Source organism: Myripristis murdjan, chromosome 14 (genome assembly GCF_902150065.1).
Source record: "Myripristis murdjan chromosome 14, fMyrMur1.1, whole genome shotgun sequence".
NCBI classification, from domain to species: Eukaryota; Metazoa; Chordata; class Actinopteri; order Holocentriformes; family Holocentridae; genus Myripristis; species Myripristis murdjan.
In genome coordinates this window covers 9,651,382-9,678,926 of record NC_043993.1, presented here as the reverse complement: position 1 = coordinate 9,678,926, position 27,545 = coordinate 9,651,382, and the positions used below count along the sequence as shown (strand labels likewise).

Sequence of the window (27,545 nt, the reverse complement as noted above, 5' to 3'; positions counted from 1 at the left end):
AGGCTGAAAAAAAGTGCTATTTTTGTGTTCTGTGTATTTGTTGTACACTTGTCTGGCTTTATCACACAAACTAGTGAACATTGTCTTTTATTTACATCAAATTAATCTCCTTCTTAACCCTACCCTTCCCTTTTCTTCCCCTGCCATTTCCCTCTTTCCTGTAGACCTTAGTCTGCTGTCTAGGATCCCAGGACGGCCCTACAAGGACCCTGTAGAGATCAAAGTGGAGAGGGACGACTCCCTAGACAGGGACAGCAAAGACTTCAGCAAGCAGAGCTCCGAGAAGAGCTCTAGCAAGGGAAAGAGGAAACACAAGGTATAGAACCTAATACCACAGATTTCAGTCATTTTTTTGTGTTATGTTGCTAAAGAGATTCTCCTGTTGATTTCTTTTCATTGAAGTTTAGTCTTCTGTTCAAGACCAGTCTGACACAGTACATGGAAACACGTATTGCGTACTTGAGTGATATAACTTAAGGTTTTTTGGATTTGAATTTGAATTAATGTATCAGACTTCATATGGACAGACTGCATATTAGTTCTCTGAAGTTTGTGCCTTTTGAATAACTTTTCAGTTAGTGGTCATCCTGTGAAATACTCCTTTTCACTTGTAAATTAAACTTAAATCAGGAATTTGAACTTTGAAAGAACATTCTCCCTTTGCAGCATGCACACCTCCATGAAAGTCTAGGATCAGTCAACCACAGTCATCAAATTCCTCTAGAATCCACCATTTCAAGCCATCAAAATGACTTCTTTAAATAAAAACTTAACTTTTAACTAAGTTTTATCCAGTGCACTGAATGACATTTTACCTGGGTCTTTTACTTTGTTACCTTCACTAAGGGGATTATATTTCTGCGCCTGTTAGTCAGTTTGTCTGTCAACAGGATACATCAAAAAGTTATGTTTTTTGCATTTGGTGGACACAATGGTTTGGCCAAGAAATATTTGATTAATTAATTTTGTTTCAGTGATTGACTTTAGTGACCACTTGTATCTGGGATAATAGATCAGACAGTTCTATGTTTTTAGTCCTAACTATAAAACTATCAGAGATAGAGACTCTTCTAAATCCTAAGGGTGCATTTGCAGCGTCAAGAGACCAGTTGTCTAATTAATTGTCAAATTCAAGTGACAGTGATAGGAATGAATGGTGTAATGGCAAGGTTTGAGAATTGTTAAGCACTGATGGAGGTTTCTACTCACTGAATACCCCCTAATTTTTATTTGTGTTAGAAGTATAAGTTTTAAGCTAAAATTTAGACAATTCTGTTGACTGTAGGTCTTCAGATTGGACAGTTTTTGTGGTTGGTAATTCATGAATTGCTTTAGAGCTATGCGCACAAAGAAATCTACTGGAGTTTCACTTTAAATGACCGGCTTTCTCTTCTGTTTTATCCCTTTACTTTTAGAATGATGATGAGAGCACCAAGTCTGACAGTAAGCGGTCCAAGCTAGAGGATAAGTCCTTATCTCATCACAAAAACAGCAGTAAAGAGTGAGTATTCTTTATTTCCCATCTGCTTTACCACTCACAACAAACCTTCTGTGCACCTGGAAAGTTTTATGTGAGGTGCACAGGCAAAGCAAAGCTTGTCACATTATGGTCATGTTTTTTTTGAAAATTATTCTTCATTCCCTTCGAAATAACACCTTTAAAACTAGAGCGACAGAAAGTCAAAATGTTAAATAAACCTAGAAATGTGGCTTGCTTATTGCATTCCAACTTCCGCATACAATTAAAGCAGTTCGCCTTTCTCTAATAATATCTCTCTTGTGTACTTACACTCATGTTCACCCTGAATGTTAACATTCAGCCCTTGTATGTTAATATTTTGTGATGGGAGGTAATACTCCTACAAAACAGTCCCATTTACAATTACCCCAGCCTCTCCAAAAATTTGATTTTAATGGGGATTCATATCACAATAGGTCTAAGAGATCTTTGGAGAAGAAAGAGGAGCCAGTCCCTTCTCCTTCCATGTCAGGTCTTCAACGGACGCCCAAGGCAGAGCATCAGAGCCGAAAGCGGACAGTCAGCCAGTCGTCCACCTCTCTGTCCAGTGGGGCCGGCAGTGGTAAGGAGGGAGGCCACAGCACCAAGGGCAACTCCACCTCCAAACACAGGAAAGGAGAGGACAAGGGACGTAGCACCCGTGATGGCAAGGTGGGTCTTTGGGAGAATGACCTTGTTATGAAGCGTTTACCTGCTAGGTGTATGAAGACCTGGTAAGCTCTGTGGGTGCTGCAAACTGTTAGCGCAATTTTTCATCATGTTTGCCAATTTTGCATCGTGTTTCCCCGGGGGGCTTAAATAACAAAGCAAGCAAAACAACAGGGACAGGCAAGGGGAAAATTTGTTGCTTTGCAGCTATGCCCCAGACTTGTTATTGGTTGAAGCCATTAAAAAAGGCTCGTTTCGACCAGTGCATCGCTGTAAAAGCAACCACAGGCAGCAAGCCTAGCTGACACAGTATGGATGATTGTCTTTTCAGCTCCCATGTTAATGAACATGCTCGTTCAAACCTCCTGCAACCCGCAGAGGCTCATGGATGTGAAGTTTCAGGAGGAAACACAGAAACATGACAAAGCACCATACAATACACCATATATTGCATTTGAACAACAGTGTAGGTCATGTAGCCCTTTTAATAGTTTATCCTACTACATTTGTGGCTTTACTCCACATGTTCATTCAAAACCACATTTAAATAAATAAAAAATTAAAAACTCTTGGTACCTAAAATGAAATGTAAAATTATTACAAACGCCCTAAATTTTAATCAGTGCTGTCTGCAGTATACCCTCAGGCACTAAAACATAGCCCAACTAGTGATATTTCTGGGTAGCTCAAGATTGTTCAAAATGCTGCTTATATGAATATATGTGTTTCCGTGGCACAAGGGCGACGACTAACCTTCTGCTGCCCCTGTGTTCCTGACTAAATTATGGAAGCATGAGGGAGTTCAGTGGTGGAGAACTTGGCTTGATGCTTGCAGTTTTATTTATGTGTGCACACAGCAGTTGGATATGCAGATTTTGAATGTGAATGATTTTGGATGTGATGTGATGCCGTTTTTTATCAACAGTTACTCCACACTCTTGCTAACTAATCCTCCAGTGAATGATTTGCCTTTTTGTCCTGTACTTGTACCCAATAGCCACAGAACATAAGCCAGACAATTTCCCCCCAGTCTCCTTCACTCTCACCTTCTTCACGGTTTCCTCATCTCTATTTCATCCATCACTTCAAACGCCAGGGCTCCTTTTTCCTGAAACTTTATTCCCTTTCGCTTACTCTCACTGCAGGAGAAATCCTCAAAGGGCTGTGATAACCAGCTGGCCGTGCCTCCACTCTCCACAGACGGCTCCAAGTCTCAGAGATCCAAGCTGGTGTTTGAGGACAGGTAAGAGGAGCCTGTTTCACTGTGGATAACCCCTCAGCAGGGTACGCAGAGAGAGCTGCTGCGGGGATCTAGGGTTGCCTTTGATGCACAAAGCTCCAGGAGGTTTAGGAGGTCATGAATGGATGTGCTAGCGTGCAGGAGAGATGACTTAAATTTCCATTTTAAAAGCGCTTCTGTTGTCGAGTCCTTGGCCTTGTCATGCTACATCATAGCCTTTCTAGTTATGTGTCATTGTTTTAAAAGACAATTTAATGGAAGGATAGATAGGTGGAAGGGGAAGTATTTGCACACAGGAAATGTGTGTAGTAACTGTACCATGACATAGACATGTTGTAAAACTCTAAATGAAATGATGGGCCTGTTGGACCTATTTTACATTTAACTGTGGAAAACTGCAATTTGGTTAACCAATAATTGTTTTGTTTTGTTTTGTTTTGTTTTCTATCAGGGTCCATTCAGCAGATCATTACTTACAAGAGGCCAAGAAACTCAAACACAATGCTGATGCACTGGTAAGAGCCTGTGGCTTTGTACATGTCTAACTGAGGGTAGACTGCACCAGTTGTTGCATGCAAAGCAGAGGGAGACAACTGAAAGGATTGTTTCTTAAAATACCAATAAGTTGATCCCTTGATGTAAAACGATAGCCTGGTGAGGTTTTTCATGGATATTAAAGCTACGTGCCAGTCAGAGTTGTTTGAGCCTGGCTGTGTTTGATACCATCTGGTTTCAGAGTCTTTGTTATAAAATACTACTACTACTACTACTACTACTACTTTATTATCAGTAGTAGTAGTAGTAGTAGTACTAGTACTAGTAGTACTACTACTGATAATAGTAATGATAATAATAATGATAAATCATAAATAAATAGATAAATAAATAAAAAGGAATTAATTTGTTCAAGAATCTTTACGGCAGAGATTGTATTACACTGATGACCTATCTGGATAACACTCTGGGGCAGCTCAGATATGTACTCTTAAACTTATTAAAAGTGAAATGAAAACACCTTGTTGCCCACATTAGTTCTATAGTACATTTTTTCCTCCTCTTCCTGTTACCAGGACATTCCCCTGCTGTATTGACCAGAAAAGTTACTTGGCCTATCTTAAAGTTTTCAAAAGGCTCATTTTTCATTAAGCCCCACAGTGGCAGTTGTTGTATTTCAACATACTCTAAAAAAAAAAAAAAAAAGAAAATACCAAATTCCTTTTCAGCCTGTTCCTTAAGTTACTGTAAGGTAAGAAGGGGCTATATTTTTCTACGGGTCTGCTATCAATTATTTACCCGGGGATTATCAGGTACCAGCTCTACTGCCTCGTATTTCCACTCTTACAGGGAATGGAAATAATTAGCCTGTATGCCTTCAACATTAACCTTTTTAACCCTTTCTAATTTTGTATTATAGTTGTTATTGGGGAAAAAGAGGCTTTGTATAATCTACAACATGATGAGTACAAAATAATTTTGTTTTGCAACAGGGTGCTGTTGTAACAGTTGACGAAGGCATTGCATTATTTGATCAAAATTATTGTTGATAATCACTTTGTATTTGTTTGTTTCTTCCTCTACAGTTGGACCGTTTTGAGAAGGCGGTATACTACTTGGATGCTGTGTTGTCTTTTATTGAATGTGGTAATGCCCTGGAAAAGAGTGCCCAAGAGGCCAAGTCTCCTTTCCCTATGTACGCCGAGACTGTGGAGCTCATCAAGTAAGGATAACCACATACATCAGTGACATACACTCTGTTGACTTTGCAGTATTGTAATTTAAATGTAAAGTCCTTTTAAATATATAGGCAGTCTGTTAGCCTGCTTAAAGTATGATTGTAATAAGCGTTCCTAAAAAAAAAAAAAAAAAAAAGTAGAGACTGATCTTGTATGTAGCTAAATATTTATTTCACCTTTACTTTTAGATACACTATGAAGTTAAAAAGCTACATGGCCCCTGATGCTACTTCAGCAGACAAGAGGCTAGCTGTCCTGTGGTAAGTCTGCAGACGGATATCAGCCGATGGATTTTCATTTCATGTGCCAGAGGTGTCATTCTATCCTTAGCCTTCAACTTGCAGTACAGACATAGCCTGAAGGGAAGAAAATTATGGCTGTTTGTCTACATGGCTGCCGGTTCAGAGTGTTCTGTATTGAAACAGTTCACATCTTTGTGGCTGTTGCTGTCTGCACTTCAAAATGTAGTTAAGCATTTCTCCTTTTCCTGTAACTTATTTCTCCCTCCAGCCTGCGATGCCAGTCCCTCCTTTACCTACGATTGTTCAAGCTGAGGAAAGAGAGTGCCCTGAAGTACTCGAAAACACTCACTGAACATTTAAAGGTACTTTGAATCTTTGTTCCCTAGAAGTGCAAATTTGGTTGTCACTCCTTCAAAACATAAGAATCACTCCCTGAAATTTTCATTAATGTGGTTTTGTATGAGTGAATATACGGACACTTTGTGCTTTCCTGTGTTCGTGACGCTCTTCCCCCTTTCTGTTTTGGCAGAATTCTCTGAGTAACACCCAGGCTCCCTCTCCTGGAATGGGAAAGTAAGTCGCTTTTGTTTGTTTTTGTGTTTTATTTATTTATTTATTTTTATTTTTTATTTTTTTCATGCTTGGAGATTAAGTAAATTATTGTTAAATGTACACAGCTGGATTTCACAGGTCTGAAAAAGTCTAGAAAATGACTGAAAATGCTATTTTACTGCCAGTACCCTTGTGCAGTGGAGCATGCCTTCTGTCACGTTTTCTTTTCTTGTTTTTGGTTTTTGCTTTTTGTTTTTTTTTTTTCATTGATTTTTTTTTTTTATTTATTCATCCATTTAGTTATTTGGGGTTTTGTTTTCTTTTGTTCTTCAGTTTTTTTAATTTTTTCCCCATGTTTGTGTGGAACTATTTGGTGTCTGTTTTTGGCTAACTAGTTCACTGGTACGTTACTGCCTGTGGCCAGGAGAGTAGCTTTATTTATGTATTTATTTATTTAATTGTTCCCATCCTGCAGGCTCCTGTTGATTTTTTTTTTTTCCCCTCCCCTTCCCATCCGACTAATGGAATTGATTGTGAAATTGGCCGCTGTCCCACAGGAATCCTATGACCCATGGGAATCCCAACAAGATGTCAGACTCTTAAAATATCATTGCTGTAGTTGTCAACCCGCTGTCATTTCACCTAGTGTACTTGTCGCGAAGAGTTGTCTGATAGTCCGATGGATAGCTTATGGCTCTCAGGTCATATTGGCCTGCAGGTATCCTCATGTTATTAAATGGAAAATATGTCGTAAGCTTGTACAACCAGATGAGTAAACCTGAGCCGTAAGAGGTCATGGTTAAGACCCAGTGTGAGTCGGGATGTGAAGCTAAGCGACACGTTCATATTAGTATGAACAGTGATTTTCCAGTGTTGCAGCATATTTAAATGCACTGTCATATATTCAACATTGTGTTTCCATCTGTGGTATTACAGAAACTTTGAATTTGCCTCAGCCACTCAGTTAATTGAAGTTATCCTTTGTCCAAAAGTAGTAATTTTCTTCTTATTGCACATTTTATAAACAACTGCCAGTGTTAATAATTTGTTTCTGTTTCCTAACACAGCAAGGCAGCCGGTATGCCCTCTCCGGTGTCTCCCAAACTGTCGCCGGGCACGGCTGGTGGCTACTCATCAGGCAGCAGCAGCAGCAGCGGCAGTTCATCTGTGACCATACCTCAGCGTATCCACCAGATGGCGGCCAGCTACGTCCAGGTCACCTCCAACTTCCTGTACGCCAACGAGGTCTGGGACCAGGCTGAGCAACTATCCAAGGAACAGAAAGGTAAACAACTGAAAACAATGTTTCTTTATTGATTTAGCTTCAAACGTTTCCTCAAGCGCCTTCTGAGGACATAGCAAAATCAATCAGTTTGTTGCAAAATGCAAAATAAACAAACGCAAAAAAAAAAAAAAAAAAAAAAAAAAAAAAACAACAATCTACAGCTTTGTGGTGAGTTAATGAGAAAATTACCCACCAACCTCCTTTGCTTCAACATACTCCCTTCCTATAGACTTCTAAAAGTTTTTTATAATTTTTTTTTTTTTTTTAGTTTCAGACTAGGTACCACCTACTAGAAATGTAGAAATGTATCTCCCGTCACATGCAATAAATTAGCTGTATAGGGCTGCTGTAATTAAAGGTCATAGTTGAAAAGCAAATGTGTCTATGATTGCTTGACAAATATAGCTCTTGGACCCTCAGCATCTACCATTATGGCTTTACAGAAATGTTTTAACAACTGTGACAGCTGTAGCATTCCCACATGGGCTTGAACCCTGAAGTCATGGTGTGCAGTTATACATTAACCAGTAAATGGTAAAACAGCCAAGCCATATTTTGACAGAAATCAATACGTGTTTTAAATATGGCAGCAGGGTGATTTACATGGAGACCATCTGCTCTGACCATTCTGCGGGGGCAGGAGGAGTTTCTGTTCATATTTTAGTCCGTACACTGCACACATACCTTACATTATTGACTTTCATGACTTGTCTTTGAAACTGGCCTGCATTCACTGTTAGATGTGCATTATTGACAGGTTTCTGGCACAACTTTTGGTGACCTGTGACTGACAAAAATAATTAGTTCATATTCTCACGATAGAGACAAGTTAGCAAATGAATCGGAGCAAAGACGGACAGAAACATTGAATCAAGAGGAAATACATCACATAGTGAAATACTGTAATTGTGAGCTTTTTTAATTTTTTTTATTTTATTTTATTGCTTTACTGTCTTGTGCCCTCAACTGCACACTTATTCCTTCGTTGTTGTGCTGTTGAAAATAAGAGCAGTGGAGAGAGAAGATTGAATGTGTTTAAATTCACATGGGGTGATGTTTTTTTGTTTGTTTGTTTTTTGTTTGTTTGTTTGTTTGTTTCAAAACATACTATTGGGTGGAAAGTGACTTTTTGAAATCTCGGCACCCGGTGAAGTAAGCAGAGTCAGTAGTACACAGATCTGTTAACCCTCCATGGAGAAATTGTCATCATTTTGCGCTATGGGACAGTAGAAGGTCTTAGTTATTGTACCTTTAGGTTGACTCACAGTGGGTCTGGCTCATTTGCAAAGAAGCTTCTTAGTTCAGCAGCATTTTTAGAAAAATGGCATCTTAGGAATAGTCGTAATAGGGATCACATGAGATATCATAGTTAGGGTCCTTGATGTTGCAAAATTTTTAGGTAACATCAAGTGGTTCCATCACTGTGTTGAAAACTCAGCGTCAGCTAGCTAGTTGTAAGGTAGTTAATGTTACCTTTTCTCCATTCTTTTCATGGAAGGCTTGATTATCATGGAAATCAGCGATACTGCGCTGTGTGGATTTCCATGTTGGTCATGTGGCAGTTATGTTGTTTAAATTCTACACTTTTAGACAAAATAAGTTTCTAATAAGGAGCACTGCTAACGAGGCACCAAGGTGATATTAGTATTGAGACTGACCCAGTGACTTGTTTTTGCAGAGCTGATCCCTCTCTCTCTGTGTTTTTGTTTTCTCAGAGTTCTTTTTGGAGTTGGACAAGGTGATGGGTCCTCTGATCTTCAACACCAGCAGCATGACAGAACTGGTGCGCTACACACGGCAGGGCCTCCACTGGCTGCGCCTGGACGCAAAGCCTATTCCCTAGCGAGGGCTCGTTCCCTGCAGGCTGCTTCCACATACACTCACACCTCAGCCACTTGCATTCAGCAACATGTGCTCAGAGACACACGTGCATGCCAGGGTGCATGCACTCACATACAGACACGTGCGCTCAAACACACACACACACACACACACACACACACACACACACACACACACACACATACATACATATGTACTGTATGCACACACAGTTCACCTCTGGTCCTCCACGTACACACTTGTGATGAACTTCTCAGACATATCTCCAACACTGTGTCCATTTTTCTACACCAGCTTGCCAAAAACACTGAGCAATTTGGAACATCTTACACCTGCAGCAAGACCACACAGGGGAAGCATCCTATAACTGCAGCCCAGGATAATAATAATAATAAAAAAGCTTATTTCCATGCTACATATACTGGCATTCTTACACATATCTTTGGCTTGTGACAGAAGGCCATGTTTCTATCTATTTGGCATTGAAGCATTTTGCGAATTATTTTCGAATACACTAAAAATGTGGTTTGGTTTATAGGCTACTTTGGCTTCTAACTTTTGTTCTCATTTGTTTTACCAAAGTACCTCCCTTAAACACCAAAGGTGCTTTAAAATGAAGGTTTCTCTTTATCTTTTTTGTGCCTTGTATGTGAGCTACAGGAAAAATGAATGATCATCCATCATGTCTGAATGATTTTTGTCATCTTTCTTTTCCATCTCTCTCTTTTTTTTGTTAGGGCTACAATCATTGTTTTATGCATTTAAACACCATTTTGAATAGCTAAAGGAAGCTGGCAACAATTATGTTCATACAGCAGTCCTATTTCACACACGTTGGACATTTTGTGTATAATTGCAACAAAGATGGTGTTAGCGCAGTCTTGGCCTCCACTAAGCTGGCTCGCTCACACCATCTTGTTTTATCTTTCCTTCAAAGTCTCTAGGAACTGGAGTTTGATCATGGAACAGGCCAAGGATTGTAGGAAGGGCTAGTGTGCGCACCTGATAGATACTTCTGACACACACGTGTTTGTAAATGTTCATCTTGGCTGGTATATCAATCAAAATCTTAGTTGTAACAGTGTCTGTTTGTAGAAAACAGGCACTTTGAGAGATTTGCTTTTTCTCTGAGGCTCGAGACATTTGAGTTTCTTCCTTTGAGATGTTATTACTAGCTACATTGTTGTCCATTGAGAAATTTCCTTGAGGAAAGGTAACTTCCAAACACGGTGTTATTGTTCTGTTGATCTGTCCTTGATGTGTGCACAAGGGTTGCTCATAGTGTATTTTTCTAAGGAACAGCAGGGTGTGTCTAAGTATTGAAAATCGTACCCATGTATACAATGCAGTTATTTACAGTGCAGTTTATAACAACTGGGCCTGTGTGACAACAAAACGGGAAGGCTGGCCCCCAAAAACGCAAATCCAACCAAGCGGAAAGATGTAGGTAAATATGTTCTGTAGAGTAGCAAACTCATCAGTGATACAGATTAGCAGTGTTGCATTTATAGATCAAAGAACTTTAAATCTATGATTATATATTCCAAATAAGAATTAAAACGGCCAATATAGATTTTATTTATGTACCAAGCAGTTTTCTTTTTCTTCTGGCAAAAGTTATAACTTTTCAAATGCATAGGTTTAAAACAGGGTTGAACAGGGATAAGATGCAAAGTATTTGTATATGTATTTGTTCTTATTTAAATGTTAAAAAAAAAAAAAAGTAGCTCCTTGATTCTCTACCTAGTGTAGTCATACTTGTATTACAAGAAGTATATAACAAATACATCAACTAGTCGTCTATATTTATATGGCACAGCAGGCCGGGTAGAGACAACAGAGTAACTGTGTATGCCAGCTGTCCAGATGTGAACCGTTTCAATTGGTTGTTCTGAATTATTGTTTTGTCATCAAGACAAACGTGGACAGCAGTGCTTTTGAACCAAGAAGTTAACATTTCGCAAGGGAGTTAGAAGTTTAGGTGTTTGGCCGATGGTCAGCGATGTGAAGGACTGTCCTGTTTTTTTAGCCCAATTCCTATAAAATCATGCTGGAAACATATAAGCCAGGCCTGGGCCAAATATTAATTGACACTATTTTTATTTTATTTCGTTGGCAGATGCCTGTGGGTTCGGTTTGCCAAATATGACGAGAAAAAAGTGCCGGGAAGTTTAGACAATCACAGGGAAGTATTTTAAACTCAGTTTGGCGTACTTTTCTCGGTCGACACTTTACCCAGTACTTTTTTCACTGCAAGGTAAAAACAGCTTTTTTCGGAAATACTATTTGACCCAGGTTTGTTTATTATTTTTTTCCTCATCGGCTCCCTGGCCTTTTTGTAGGAGGGGATACTGTTATTTCCTCTTGCACTTGAAAGACTGACAGTCAGAAGAGGTATTATTTTAATCTATGCAGGATTTTTACAAAAAAAAAAAGGATCTGTTTCTGAAAAATCCATATTTAATTTTTACGCTCGGGATTTTTCCCCCACTTTTGTTTCCGTCTCAGAAAGAAACCTGTTCGACTCAAGTGTCCAATGCCTTTAGCTTTTGCAATTTTGTGTACTGGTTTAGTATATATGTATATATAGGTCTGTTTTTATAACTAAACACGGATGGCTTGAGCCATTTTGTACTTAAAAGCTGGAGGCCACTTTTCTCATAGGAATTCCTCTGGGTTTTGCCAGCCCACTCAATGTCTTCATACACTGGTACACTTTGTAAGTACAGGTCTGCGCCTCGTGTTCCCTACGCTATCTAAAAGTCAAATGTGCAAATTTAGCATTAGGGTAATTTGTAACAGTTTGCTACTCACATTTATTTATTTTTCTGCCCCTTTGCTTAATGTTTTTTTTTTTTTTCCTCTTCTGTTTTGCCTTTCTATGGAACACCATTTTCTGAAATAGGAAGATGTTAATGTATTGGGGTTGTTCACGATGAGATTTCATTGTAAGTAGTGATTAATATTAATTCTAACTTGAAAGAATCCAGGGTAAGATGATTTTTTTTTTTTTTTTTGGACATTCAGTAGAAAGATGTTAACACTTGCATGTTTCTATTTAAAAGCAAATGTATAAATTGTAAATAGAACATTTCTTTAAGGGTGAATTTCTACTACAGTTTGACATTTTTATTGAAATTTAAAAATGTTGTAAATACATTTGTGAGATACTTTATGCACATTTTTTTTTCTTTCTTTCTCTGTGAGCTTTTGCGTTCTCCTCTTCTCTTCCAGGCTGTTACGGATGACACCCTAGTCTCTTAACACTGTATATCAAATTGTTTCATCACTCATTTTGTTTCCGTGCTCGTATGCTTTTGTCTTCTGCTCCACTGTCTGTCAATATCATGGTCGCCACATAATCATGTCTCTTGATCCAAGTGCGAATATTTTGTCTTCTCTGTATTTAATATGGAGACGTGTAAATTCATGAAATGTATATTGTTGATCTCATGGGATGGATGGATGGATGGATGGATGGATGGATGGGTGGGTGGATGGATGGATGCGTGGGGCAAAGTGTGTACAGTCAGTTGTGTAAAATCCCATCTGTCTCTACCTGGCGAGAAAGACGTATTTACTATGTGTCCCTTTTGAACAATTGGTCCAACATGTCTTTTGAAACAGAGGTATTTCTCTAAGCGTCAAAACAGTTGTAGGAGTTTATACAGTATGTTGTACCACATCTTTTTCTAAAAAGTCGTCTCAAAAGCGAGACCAGCAGCATACACTAAGTACAATAGTCTAAATTGGGTTAGTTTTAAGAGAACCGATGATAGAGATACTATATATGATGGATGCAATATGATTAAGTAAAGGTACTCATTGAGTTTGGTCTTCAAACTTAGGTTATCATGTAATTTAAAAGCATTCTTGTGAAGTGAGTATTAATTGTTACTAATGGGAGTCTGTCCTGAATATTCTTTGTATTTTGCCGTATTGAGAATAAAATATATATGGTTATGTTTAAAGGAGTTGTGCTGTCTTCATTTTTCGCTTGATAATGAATACCATTTGAGGAGATTATCCGGTGCACTCAGAGGGCGAGGCGGGGGCATGGAGCAACAGAGACACGAGAATGACTGTCATTCTTTTCCTTATAAATATGCTTTTGGCTCTTGAATGCCTCAAACTGTCTCAAAAGCTTGGTTGTTATGATTTTATTTTCAGTTCTAAGGTGAGGAGGGGTAAAAGCCAAGATAAAATGATCCAGAGAGGTTAAAAGAAGACATGTAGGTCCCTGGATGGACCTGTTGATGATCTCTCTGATGTGCAAAAGAACAGGTGGAAAACCATATAATACAGCAGAGAACAACACAAATCACTCACTACCAACAGTGCAATAAGTAACAAGCACTTTGAAGCACACACAAAAGTAGCCACAGCAAACATTTCTTGTTTTTGCGCAATTTACAGTTTGCCACCCATTCTCTTTTGTGTCCTCTAATCACAGGGAATCAAGTGTACCACGGTCTGTGTGTGACCTCTGAGGTTCGTCTGAAGGTCTGACTGAGTGACGGTACAGTGAGGCTGCTGAAGGTCATAGCTCAGCATTATTGCACTTAACAGGCAGCCCTGCACACCAGTTGTTCCCCAGGCCTCAATTGCCACCATGTGGTCATGGGCTGTAATGTCACTGGTTGTCCTCCCATCCATCTGTCTTATTGCTTTGTCTCATAAGTGGCAATAATACTTAATAATAATAATGATAGCAATCGTATTATTACTAGCAGCAGCACCTCAGTATAAGTAATGCATATTGTTCTGGCCTTCACAATGCAACAACAATCATTTAAATAAGAAGAGTGACTTTGGAAGAGATTATTACTTCCATAGCGAATAGATGCTCACAAATGATCCAGCTTGTGCTTTGAGGGCTTTCCTGATTTGACCTGTTCAACATGAGCTTGATTTTCCATCTTAGAAAGCTGATTACGTCGATGATTATCATATTTTGTTGGACACGGCGGTACAATCAACTGCATCTTCAGCCGTCCTAACAAACGGAGCACCCTCAGCTGTTTGTCTCTGTTTCAACAAGGTGCTTATTCTCCATAAGCACCATCCTTGCTTAATCTTTCTGTGCATGAAACAAAAGTATTCAAAGTAGTTTATATAGCTCCGCATTGCAGAGCCTCTTAGAAATGATTAGCTCGTTTCAATCCACATTTCACTGCCCTGAGAACTTTAACTCTTCCTTACCAAAGCAGAGTGGACTGTGATGTTACCTGAGCAGCTTGTTTTTTTTTTTTTTTTTTTTTTTTTCCAGCAAGCAGTGTTTTCCCCCCTGACTGTTTATAAAGCCTGCCCACTTATATCAGCCTCATGGGCATTAATTCATCCACTCATCCATTCATTTAGCCCAGCATTCTGCTTGGTTATATGCAAGGTTAAGTTTGAGACCCAGGAGTTAAAACTTTTATTTCACCATCTGAGCAAAGGTCACTTTTCTTTTTCTTTCTTTCTATCTTTCTTTCTGTCTTTGATTTTATGGCAGTTCTCTTGCAATTTTTAAACAAACCTTTGGGCAAGTTTATGGTAATTTGCTTGTAATTTAATTTCAAATATGTATTTGTAATACTTATGTAGTTTACTTGTATTTTTTAAAGAACGGTTTGCTAATTTTCCAGTGATATTTTCTAATTTATGCCAACCTTTTTACAGTGTTCTGGTAAATTTGCACAGTTTTCAAAACATTAATTTCTTAAAGTTTTCTTTTGTTTAATTTATTATTATTATTATTATTATTATTATTATTATTGTTAATGGTAGTAGTGGTAGTAGTGGCAGTAGTAGGATTGTGATTTCGTTATTTCTTTATTTATCTATTATTTCTTTATTTAATTTTGTTGAATTTACTAAGTTGCAGTAGTTGTGTGTTCGGTTAGCGCAGGACAAACACTGTCACAGCTTGAGCGTCAACCCCTGCGGCTCTTGAATGAATTGAGGCGCATGAAAACGCTGGAAATCCTCTTGGGCTGGCAGCTGCTTATTGAAATTCCTGCTTCACTTCCGCCATTAAAGGCGACCGACCAATGATTTGACACGTCTTCCCAAAGACCCGCCTTCCGTCGCAGCTCATTGGTCGAGACCGCGTTCCATTAACTTTCATCCGCTTCTCCCGGAGCCAAGGTAGCTGCGAGGGAAGCGAAGGGAAAGCTCATTAGCAGAAGACTTTCTACTACAGGACAGCGCTGCCCGTTAAAGCGGTAAAAAGTGAGAGGTAGCAGCAGTTTTTTTCGTCGTGGTGTCCAGTCGAGAAGAGGAAACACACCTGAGAGACGGACAGAGTGAAACCACCGGGGAACCACCGGGGAACAGCAGGTATGTGACGGCAAGTTTGGCAGCGGCAGGTGCATTAGTATCGCTGTGACGGTACAGTTTCGGTCAGCAACGGTCCTAGTTTTTTTCCCAGGCAGGATGAACTCACCACAGGACAGGTGTAGCTTATTGATTTTTGTCATGTTGGATTTGTAATGAGTTTTAGTCAAAAACCCAGCCGTTCTCCAGCAGGCTCTGTTTGCCATTAGTTGACTCCTATCAATTAAGTACAGCAGGCCACCATATTTGTATCCCTTGAAACTATAACAATATTCTTACAGGTGTGTATTTGTGTGTGTCTGTGGGTGTGTGTAGCACATACTTTATAGAGCCCTTACAGTGCCTTATTTTTGTATCACCTATGTTATTACAGTGATTGTTTCGTTTCCTTTTGTGGCATAATATTCTGACCTATAATGGTTGTGTAACATATTTTATTTCTCTAATATCTATTTAGCATAGATTGCTCTTTGTTTTTTATCATGGAGTGTTCAGTTTCTCTTCATTTTTTAAAAAATGTTCTTACAGTGTCTAGTGTCTTAATATTTTAGGATTTGAGTTTGCCTTTCTCCTCTGTGTTGTTTTATTGCTTGTTTATCATTGAGAACTGATTGTGATGCATGGTGTTAAAGAATTTCTTGCCACTTGAAGTTTTTGCAAGTAAGCAACAGGTGGGCACTGAATGTCTCCTATCATGGATTTGGAAGAAGCTGTAAGAACAAAACAAAAAAAGCAGAAACACATTTGCTTTATATTTGTGCATCATGTTACCGATGCAGTTCCTGTTGTTTTGTCAGTGATGTGCAAACAAGCTAGTATTGTACATCCATAACCTTATCCTCTTGCCTCAAATGGATACCTATCCCTGAATAATGCAGAGGACGGCCTTTCTAGCTAATGACTTAACTATGTTTTATTTAAAGTGGGAACAAAAGGCGCCACCATTGCAGCGGGGTTGTTTTGGGGGAAACCAGACACTGGTGTTTTGTGCCGTGGCTCAGGCTGAAGCACTCATGCGGTGTGTTGGTCAGATGGTGGGAGCAGGAGGAGCACACTGGCCTCTCTTTGTGCTGCTGCCGGGTGACTGGCAGCTTCAACAGCACCCTGCACAGGCCGCTGACTCTGCTCCGCTGCACCCACACAGTCTGACCTGCAGGGACCCGTGCATAGAAGGGAGCGCAAACACACGCAAATGCATGCAGGCACCCACACACCCACACCCACAGACGAAGACGAGAACTGCACAAAGACACGCAACAGGATCTGACAGCCTTCCTGACCGAAGATGGAGAGACAGAAGTGGAGGCATGCAGACAGAGTAAACTGTGTGTGAAACATCCCCTACAGGTGCATACCGACTTGTTGATCCTCACCACATCTAAGGTTGTTCCAGCCCTTGGATTGTTATACAACATTAGCACTGGGTTGTTGGACTTGTCAGACAAAATACTTTAAATGACGCAGTGACACACAGGATGTTAATGGCTTGGTTTGAAGCTGAAACATGCAAGAAAGCAACAAGGGACAAGCAAAGAGACACCCAGTTCATCATCAGAATACCTTTGTGTGTGTGTGTGTGTGTGTGTGTGTGTGTGTGTGTGTGTGTGTGTGTGTGTGTGTGTGTTTTCTTTAATCTTCTCCCACAGACACAAAAGAGGATGGTAAATAGAAGGGCAGGGTTATAAAATAGACTGGAGCCAGTAAGGTCACAAAGCCCATGGGCCATACATGTAAACTTACCTGAGGTGATGAAACATGATCTCTGTCTCGCTCTATAAGTCTCTCTCTCTCTCTTGCATTTGTTTCTTCCTGTCGTATTGTCTCATTCCTTCTGCTTCCCTCTAAGGAAACAAGAATGTGTATGTGCTTTATGATAGTGGAATACCAACAGAGTAAAATGGAATAAATAGGAACAGCAGGGTATTTTTTTTATTTTTTTATTTTTTATCTTTTTGGATGAATTTGGATATTTGTCACGATGCTGGCTGTCACTATATCCAATGTGCACAACCTGCAAACATTGTGTCTGTACACGCACAGGAACACCACAAAGCTGGAGGTCTAGACTAAATGTTTTGTTGTTTGACTTGGTGGGGCAGGGCCTATTTTAAGCAGTGGAAAAACTTGTTTCATGGATGTGGTCATTACTTGGATGTTTGTAACTTTTTACTTCCAAAGTCCGCCTTTACCTGGATGGACTTAGTGGTTTTGGCTGCATGCTTAGATTGAATTCAGATTGTTTCTTTAGTAATATGTTACAGAGAACTTGATAGTGTCATCACCGAACATGCAGAGACACAAAGCCCAGTGTGTACAAAATGTTGTGGTGGCTAGTGGTGCAAATGAAATGGTAGGATTTTGGATGTTATTTAGGCAGATGTGCACCGATTTGGAGTGAAAATGTCAAACGACAAATTTTAAGATATGAAACTGTCAATACTCCAGGTGAATACTACTGTAAGGAAAGGGATATCCTCCTGAGTAATATTTCTCTGCTTGTGTTGAGAGAACAAAATAATGGTCAAGGAAGTAGTAAGCATGTGTCAAGATCATAAATCAATTAACAGTTATTCTTGACCACATTGTTTACGTTTCACCATAATGGAAGCACTAGGCTAATCTTGTTATCGTTCCGCCTGTTCTTTTGTACCTGCCTACTGGCTTTAGTTGGTTTCAGGAGGAAAAGAATTACCTCACACCTTCAAGGAAATGGCCGACTTAATGAATGACTTGCTCAGCAAATGGGGAATTCAGGAGGCTTTTTTTTTCCCGGAACGGTCAAAGGACGTGATTGACTGAGATTGGTTTTTGTAACAGGGCTACAAAGAAAAGGCTCGTGATTGTATATGTAAATCACAGGCATGTGAGTCAACTTCATTTGAAATGCTTCGATCAAGTTCGAGCAGGTTTCAGGATGCAGTGCTTTACAAAAAATGGCGGAGTTAAATGACTACTTGGCTGGTCAGAGTCCATCAGTCACAATATTATCAGTATTTAATAGGTCAAGAGTGAGATTATTCAGAATAGGTTATGTTGAATATCAGAGATAAGAGAGAAAGGGGAACATTGCATCGTGCAGAAGGAAATGGATGTTTCGGAGCTGTGGTGCTTTAGAGAAGTAGGCCAGTATGGAGATACGACATGCAGCAAATAGAATGAATACGAGGGGAATATAATCACTTGGGGTTAAATTATAAACCTAACACAAGCATTAAAGAGTGTACAGTATAGCAGTCTGGTTCCTGGACAATGTTCAGCATGATGTCACCTGTCCCATGCAGCAAGAATGACCTGGAATGGTTGATAAGGTGATGAATATGCGTTTAAGAGCACACACACACACACACGCACACGTACACATGTTAGTGTCAAGATGTTATTCATGTACTCTAAGTTGCATAACGTCATCGCAGGAATAACCGGGAAAGGCCACAAAAAATACCCATGAGATCTTCAGGTTGTTGGACAAAATGATCGATAAGAATAAGAAATAATTTTTAAAAGTATATATTTATGGCACCCAGATTATGCGTATCTATGACTGAAACACAAAGCAGAGAGGAAACACTGTACTATGCTGTATTCAGGTTCAGTAGCGTAGTAGGGAATTTTAATTGGGGCTTTGTGGTTAATAGTCATTATGTAAGAATCAGTAAATAAATATTACTTCCCACATGTGCTGCACGTTATCACGGTATGACCTGCAGCATGATACTGGGATGATGACAGTAGAATTTATGAGTGTACATTTTGCAGTGTCTTATTATAGTAATAACACCTGAGTGCGTGTCGAGTGCTATGATTATGGGCATGACAGTGATATATCTTGCTCAGAGGCCCAGCCGACAACCACGGAGCATCACCGTCACACCCATCATCACAGTAAAGAGCACACTGTTGGGTCTTACTGTTTTTAATGGAACAGTTACTGATCCATGTGCATTGTCTGAAACCTTTCCCTGAATTTGCATCCATGCTGAGTAAAAGAATTAAGAGAAAGGAGATATCGCTGGTTATCACAAGAATTGGCATAACAACCAGGAAGGAACAGCGAGCCAGACATAATAGTTTGGGGAATTTTTTGTGGAAATGGTTAGCATGGTGGGAATGGATTATTGACCAGGTTGCTTGGCTGAAAACTGCCTGTTGCGTAACGCTCTGTTCTCGTCAAGGTATCAGCTTCTGTTTGCATGAAACGATACACCATGTGTAATTTCTTTGCAACTTGGAGTAATTTGCTAGTAATGAAAGTTCTTGTAAGTGTCCAGAGGGAATGGTTTGAAAAGTTAATTTGAAATTGGGATTCAAGAATATTAGATGTTGAATTTTTGGAATAGCATGGTCCTATTTAAGATGCACATATATATATATAAGAGCATCCATGACTGTAAAAGCGGTCTCATTTACCAGTCAGTTTCTTACTGTAACTTACCCACTATACTTTAAGAGATCAATTAACTTGCGGTCATTTTTGCTGTCAGTTATTGATGCACGAGGATCGTTCATGGATGATTCAGTGTTATTGTTTATGGTCTTTTAGTAGAAGCATGCCATGATAATATGGTGTTTTTTTGGGTTTTTTGGGGGGATATTGTGTCACACAGCTCCACTGTCTAAAGTAATGGTACCAATAATTGCTTTATTTTAAAACTAACAAAATCAGGCATGTATCAATTTAAGTTATATGATTCCAAATATTAGTTGTATTTGATATCACACTTGACACAAGCATGATGTGTCATATTATGATATATACTGCATATCATATGTTCTTGTATTCATATATCACAAAAGCCCTAATGAGCATTGTGATGTTAACTTCAACCATACTGCCCTTCCCCACAATGGACCAAAATTGTCAATACTTATACTGTAACACGTGTACAACAAAACCCTCAGTGAAGTATTTTATTAGCTGCTTGTCCTTATCTTTTACTCGGCACCTGGATGAAACAGGTCGGACGTGCTCACTGTTCTTCCTCCTCGTACATGTCTGACATTCCAGACATGGCGGGGGTCCTCCGTGGAAGGAGAGTGAAGCCAGGAAACACACGGCTAGACGCCAAAAGGCTCTGTGTTTGAGGAACATATACATCGCAGTGTGCAGGACTATACACACACACACACACACACACACACATATATGCACATACACAGGCACAGGCAGTCATCCTCCTCACTGACATGCTCACAATCCCCTTTATCCCACACAGCCTCCACCATATAAACACACACACTCTCCACCTTTACTCCAGTTTCCTCCCTGGAGCAGCACTTTATGGGGCCCAAGGTCCTCATTTAGGTGGGTGGGGGGGTTAGAGGAGTGTGGGTGTGGACGGGGGTTAGGGTGGACTTTTTGTACCTGGGCTCCCCACTCGTCAGTGGTTGTGAGTTATTGTCAGATTTTGTCAGTTCCTCCTCCTTTGTGATAGCAACAGAAAGGCCTGTTCAGGTCCTATAGAGCAGATGGACATGGAGGAGATGAATAGCTGCCAGAGGTTATCGCTCGCTAATATGAGACCTGGGAGGGGAGGCTAGCAGTGTGTGTGTGTGTGTATGTGTGTGTCTGTCTGTCTGCCTGTTCTGGTTATCTGGCATGACCACACCTACGCTATTGTATGGCCCTATAGGACCGTCAATGTGATATGCCAGTGTCATGTGTCAGGGGTTTGTGGATGGTGATGGTGTGTGTGTGTGTCTAATGCCAGAATCAGATTACACAAAATCAGCCTGATTCTGACATGATGTTTTTGTGGCTGACAAATTTCCAGCATTGTGCCTAAATATAAAACTTGTAAACGCTGGTTGTGCAGCCTTAAACCACATAGTAGGTTTCATGTTCCATGAATTGAGATTGTGCCGTGCTGGACGGCCCAAAACATCCCAAGGTAAAGCCTGCACCAGTTGGAGTTGCAAAGTGATGGTGAGAGATGAGTTTTAAACAATTCTTCTTGCATTTCATGAGCGAAGGTGATGTTTGCCTCTCTGGGTCTTGTTGAAATAACCCAGTTCACCAAAGTATTCACATTTGCTGCTCTAAGCGCTCAGTGTCAGACAAGTTTTTCCCTCTCAAACACTAGAAGCCATGTATTTTAAACGGAAGGAGCTGGGTAATGACTGCTTCGCAACAAAAATGTCACAAATTTCTTGCAGATGACTTTTCTTTAAGGTTCAAAATTTTAATGTTCTTTCACAAGCATTATTTAAATGCTTGTGAAAGGCCGTTCAGATGCCTTTCACAAGCATTTAAACACAAGGAATCTGATGTCGATCCAGGTTTCAAAGGGTTATGGCAAAAAAAAGCACTATCATTCTACAGCTGTATGCCCCAGCAAGGACAACTAGGCCTTTGCTTGCATCAAAGTCTGAACAACAGGGCTCAAACTGTAGCACAGAGGCTCAGACAAAAGGGGAGGAGGGGGTGGAGGACCGGACGTGGCTGCTTGCTTGGACCACAGAGCACCTTTCAGCCTTTTGTGTGAGGGAGAGACAGAGAGAGACTTAGAGTGGGGTTGTGTGCACTGTACCTCCACAATACAGCTTGCCAACAGGTCTGCCAGAGGGCGGTCTAAGGTTTCATAGCCCCTGATGAAAAGGTGTGGGTGAGGGGCTGTCACCAGGACTTGAGCTGGCCAGAGTAGCAGTAATATGGCTGTGATATTGACTAATAAAAGAGGCATTTACAGCTGTCTGACATGGGAGGAGAGCTGGAAGTAGAGGCTTGATGTCTTTGTGTGTGTGTGTGTGTGTGTGTGTGTGTGTGTGTGTGTGTCTCTGACTGTGTTTGTCTTTGCAGCTATCTGGTAGGACCTGCAATTGCCACAACACCTGGGTCTCTGCTCACTTATTTTATGGTTCTTAATTTTTATTGGGATATAAGCTAGATAAATAGTAATTTACTGTTCTGTGCTTCCCTCTTTTATTTCTTTTTTGTAAGAAGAGAAATATCTAAAGGAGCTTAAAAAAATCAGTCAATTGCTAGCTAGATAGAGTGATAGATAGATGCACTTTATTGATCCCAAGTTGGGAAATTCTTGAATTGTGCTCAAACATAAAAAGAAATGAACCAGTTATAAGAGTAAATGTTTTGTGTGTGTGTGTGTGTTTTCATTTTGTCATCCATTTATAGCTGAGTCCAAGAATCTCTTCAAGGGATAAATAGCTCAGCATCAATAATGTAAAAAGCAAAATAGACCACAGAAACATTACTCTTACTGTTTTTTTTTTTTTTTTCATCTATAAATTTTCCAATAGGCAACTGTTCAAAATCAGTGCAAATAAAAACCTTTTTTTTTTTTTTTCATTTCCAATGTCAGGTAAATATTGATGGCTTGGGTCATGTATTAGATTGTAAGACAAGTATATCTTTAAGTGTAGCTGTTTTCCCTGAATAATAATGACAGCTTGTAATGCTTGACTCGTCTGGCATGTAGCTGCTCGGGTCACAACAACCACACTCTTCAGTAGCTGGTACACTCTCCATTTTCTCCCCCTTTCCCAAGTTACAAAGTCCAGAGAGTGTTGCACTGTGTTCTGGTGAAGTTTAATCTCTGCGTGATTTGTTTTACAGCTCTACCCCGTCCTCCCATACCCCCTTCCCCCACCCTGAGGTAGAAAACCCGCAAGCAGCAAAAGGTTCCCATTGTGATCTCCTCCCTAAAATTGCCCACACTAGCAGACTCAGTGCAAGCAAACACAATGGAGCTCACTTGACTCCTGAACATGATGATTAGTACTTTTAGGCGACTGTACAGGTTTCAGAAGCATGATAATTGAAAGTGCATTTCATCTCAGCTGTGTGACAGTGACTTGACAATGAAAGCGATGATACAATGGAAGATGATAATTACTCTGCAGTAATGCAGAATAATTGGGTGGCGTAGGTGGGACTCTGCAATTATAAATACATTATACATTCTGAGTTCATTCAGTAGAGCTGTAAAATGTGCTTTGTCAGCGTCGTCAACAGCATAGAGGTTAGATGAGTTCAAAAATGTGATCCAGTTAGCTAGTGCTGTCAGCTCATAAAGAACTGTGCCAGATACTTTTTTTTAAATCATTTCATCATTTTCATCATTTAGCCTTTGGAACCTCAAGCAAACTTCTCAAAGAAAAAAGCAATTATCTACTTGGTTTGAGAAAGTTATCAGCTCCTGAGGGGGGAGAAAAAAACTGGCCATGTTACAGAACTAACCTTAGATCTTAGCTCCTACTCAGAGACACTTGATAAACTCCAACTTTTATTCCCATGGAACAGTCTCACTTCTAGTCTACAGCTGCCAGTGCAGATTGCAGATGTTGGAAAAGCTATCAGTGGATATTTCAGAAGCTGAGATATGTAAAGTCTTGCATTCCCAACGACCGCCACTTGACAGAATCACAGAATCAAACCTGGGTTTGTACAGAAAAGTGTCCCAAGACATTAGACATGGATATTGAGAAGCAGGAAGTAGACTCTTGGCTTGAAAACAGCTTGCTTACTCAATCTGTTCCCTTGGCTTTATTGGGCTCCAATTAAGACCTTGTTCATAGTTATGAGGGGTAATACAATGGTTCTATGGTAATACAGAATCGCATAGTATTAATATCTGGTCAGGGGTCATCTAGACTAATTGGGGATTCTGTTTCTCTAAACCTGCTTTGCTTTCTTGCTAGCTTTTGGACAACATTTGCTAATATTTATTACTACACATAATCAGAAATCGGCTTTTCCAATGTTTTCAAAAATGCACTAAAGAATCAGATGTTCGTTTATGCCTGAGCATAATTTTCAACTTCTCTGACTAAAACTCAAGAAGTAATGTTGCTTTTTTCCAAAACCCAAACCAAATTTAGACTTGAAATGATGTGAGATATTAAATTGCTAATAATCATTTTGTTTTTAACTTGAGCTTGACTGAAACTCAAACAATTTAAGTGAGAAATTCAGCCTGACCCAAGGTGAGCCCAGATATTTCACTTTCTGTGTTTAGGCATGCATCGGCATACACTCTGTTCAGAGGTTAGAGATTTGTCAACCAGGTGTTTGGTGCACTCTTCATTTAAATGCTTAATCTACACTTTGATTTGGCGAGCATTAGAATTTCATGTCAAATTTTGTCTCAGAGGATTGGAAACAAAGTCTTTGCTCTAGCCAGTCAAAGCTGACTCTAAAATTTTGCACTATCATTGAGATTTTTCCTCTTGTTTTCTTTTTTTACCAGCTAAAATGTCTGTTTGAGTAGAGAAGATACTCCACAGACTTTTAAACCAGCTGCGAAGTCATTGATCTAACTTACAAACTTTATCAGCATCTGTCTGATGGCTGATATTTATTTTCCTCCCTGATGCTTTGACACCAAAAGGCCATATGAAGAACCACTAGTTTAGATCAGTAGAGATTCGGAGGTCAGACTTGAAATCTTGACATCTTCTGCCACAATTCGGGCCCGACTACTGATACTGTGAAACCAATCGGTTGATTGCCCTAGTTCTTTTCGTGTGTTTAACACTGATGTTTCTCAGATGGGTAAACAAGTTCCAACAAATGAAATGTTTCCACCATATATTTCATTTGAGTCTGTAAAGTAGGAAAGACCTGGCTGATGTTTCTCTAAAGGAAAGCAGACACTACTCCCCTCGCCTATTTTTAATATTTCGCCTGTCTAGTAGGAATGAGTGGGAGTCAGAAGTATAAATAGAGCAGAAAGAGGTTGAGTGGAGTTTGATCCAAGGCAAGGGCAAAAAAAAAAAAAAAATCTAACTCAACTTGGGTGAGGCGTCAAAGTAAGATATAAGACATCTGTTACCCACTAGACATCCTTATCTTCACATTGCTCACCTGGTGTCCTTAAATAAAACCCTGGGGCCACAAAAAATTACAGCATCTTATTGCTTATATTGAGATGTACCCATTATTATTGAATGAAAGTCACAGTTGCTTGAAGGCTTCAAATATAAGCTGTTTAATCTGTCATCTCCCTTCCATTATTGAGGTAGATTTAATCAGTAAAGTCAATTAGGCAACATATCTTGCACCACATTATCTGGTTGATCTGTTTTTGTGGTTATGGGAAGTGTGGGTGGTTGTAATAATTTGTACTCTGTGTGTTTCAATAATTTAGAAAAACAAAAATGCGCCGAATGTTAACTGTTTCATTTTGCTCAGTTTTACCTGGCATGTGGTACCTCTCTGAGTGCCTGAGATGGTAACGGTGGCAAGCTGTCCTCAAGTACAAAAACATGTTTTGGCTGCTCAGATCTATCGGTACTTTCAGTGGCCGCCATTTTGGGGTCAGGAGGGAAGTGAATGTGGACCGCTCTACCACACAGTGTCTCTGTCTACCTGGCGGGCTCTTTTGCAATTCAAATCTCTCTGGCGCAACACTAAGCAAATGTTTTCCTGTTGCCCTGCCACTGCTGCTGCTCACAGGGACAGTATTGGGTATCGGGACTGTTCTTTTCATGTTTTTTCAAAGCATCCTATCAGGTATAAAAGGAGAGATTACAGACATTCTGTGGATATCCTCTGGCCTCTGTCATCATAGCATATTAGGTAGTGGATAGTGACCCAGTTTCTTTCACTTTTTTGTCCTTTTTGTTCTCACATTTCTCTTTGTTTTTTGCTTTTTCTCCTCTGACCAGACATGATGTCATGGGCACAGCCATGTAACAGCAGGAGCTGCATGCGTGAATAACTCCTGCCGTCATTCATCCATTTCCTCTGAGGTCAGTGACTAAGTAGAATTTTGTGTGTCTGAGTGTGTGTGTGTAGTTATTCACAAGCAGGGCAAGCAGATCTGTTGGTCTGCAGGTGATCCATGATAATGACCACATTGATGCATGCATGGGCGCACACACCAGATTAGAAATATTTGCACTTATTAGTCTCATATTTTCAGCATCGGTGTGAAAAGCGATCACACAGTGCATTAAGTATTAAATTGTTTTTGCCAAGTGTACTTGGGTGTGTGCTGATTAGACGGTATGTTCTCATAAAACATGCCCTTGATATGACCACAAGTCCTGTGGTTTGCATAGGTGTACTTTCACCTTACCTGAGGCCTGAATCTCAGTTCATTGTTTCCTCTGCAGTTTTTGGTAGGTCTAGGAGAGTGGATCTAAATTTGAGGCTGGAATTGAGTTTTTCCTCCAGCTCCATTCCCAGTATAACCTAAATCAGCCTTGACAAAGCATTGGGCTTCCAGATTTACAGGGCAGAGAGAATTTGGGGGTTTTCTTCTCTGCGTCCCCTGCAGAGTACACTCATGATCAAAGTTTTAAGACCAGTTGAGAAATTGCAAGAATTTACATTTTGCACTGTTGGATCTTAAAAAGGTTCTAAGTAGAGCTTCAAAATGCAAAAAGAAGAAATGGGAGTGAGACAAAAAAAAAAAATTGAGTAAGCAATTTATTGCAAACAACCATTAAACTGAAATAGGCTGTTCATCAGCTGATCAAAAGTTGAAGACCACGGCCTTTAAAAGCCCAAATCTTGGCAAAAATGTGGATTCAGTGTCATTTTCTGTCAGGTATCCACACTGTCATGACCTCCTGATGGCAAAGGCAAAAAAGCTTTCTTGGTAATCACCTCAAAAATTCGTTTCGGCATGCTTGATGCTAGTGTTTCCAGGAGGCTAGTGGGAATGTTGCTCCAAGTGGTGAAGATGGCTTCACGGAGGGCATCCACTGTCTGGAACTGGTGTCCATTTTTGTAAACTTCCCTTGCAGTCACTTGTCAAAAAAGTAACACCAACTACCAAAATACACTTTACAAATAAATGAAAAAAAGAATAAATATGTATGCACATAAGGCCCACCCATATCATCACTAAATACATTTCCATCATGTATCACACGTCATTTTATTAAATAGAGATGCCACCCAGACAGTAAATATAGCACTGGGTATAGCAGGTGTATACTTTTGATACCAGCGGCACTATTTTACGATCTGCCATTAATTAACTTCCAGAGCATACGTATTATATCTGCTTAAGCTAAGCTATGTCTGACTGCTGAACTGTCATTGACCTTTTCAGGTGGCTTCAGGTGAGCTGTAAGATCAGATGAATGCTGATGCAGTGGAGCTCAGCACGTTGTTTAGGACTGACTTTGGCCCCTGTTTCCAGGAGGCAAAATGATTGCAAGACGTGTCAAGGGAAAGGGGAACACCCAGTCATAA

The 27,545-nt window shown here is 39.9% G+C and overlaps 2 protein-coding genes across 4 annotated transcripts in view; both read left to right on the top strand.

Moving 5' to 3' along the window:
• The window catches only part of aff4 (AF4/FMR2 family, member 4), a 35,710-nt gene extending 22,678 nt beyond the window's left edge, over window positions 1-13,032 (top strand). For both annotated transcript variants that reach the window (XM_030069611.1, XM_030069610.1), the window contains exons 11-21: window positions 165-316; window positions 1,416-1,501; window positions 1,936-2,170; window positions 3,313-3,410; window positions 3,859-3,922; window positions 4,988-5,124; window positions 5,329-5,400; window positions 5,651-5,744; window positions 5,912-5,955; window positions 7,002-7,219; window positions 8,935-13,032. In XM_030069611.1, the coding sequence (XP_029925471.1) occupies window positions 165-316; window positions 1,416-1,501; window positions 1,936-2,170; window positions 3,313-3,410; window positions 3,859-3,922; window positions 4,988-5,124; window positions 5,329-5,400; window positions 5,651-5,744; window positions 5,912-5,955; window positions 7,002-7,219; window positions 8,935-9,062 (1,328 nt within the window). In that variant the 3' untranslated portion in view covers window positions 9,063-13,032. The remainder of the gene's footprint in view (window positions 1-164; window positions 317-1,415; window positions 1,502-1,935; window positions 2,171-3,312; window positions 3,411-3,858; window positions 3,923-4,987; window positions 5,125-5,328; window positions 5,401-5,650; window positions 5,745-5,911; window positions 5,956-7,001; window positions 7,220-8,934) is intronic.
• A 2,178-nt stretch (window positions 13,033-15,210) lies between these two features.
• shroom1 (shroom family member 1) overlaps window positions 15,211-27,545 on the top strand; it is a 42,561-nt gene continuing 30,226 nt past the window's right edge. For both annotated transcript variants that reach the window (XM_030069609.1, XM_030069607.1), the window contains exons 1-2: window positions 15,211-15,385; window positions 26,006-26,089. The gene's annotated coding sequence lies outside the window, so the exon portion shown is untranslated. The remainder of the gene's footprint in view (window positions 15,386-26,005; window positions 26,090-27,545) is intronic.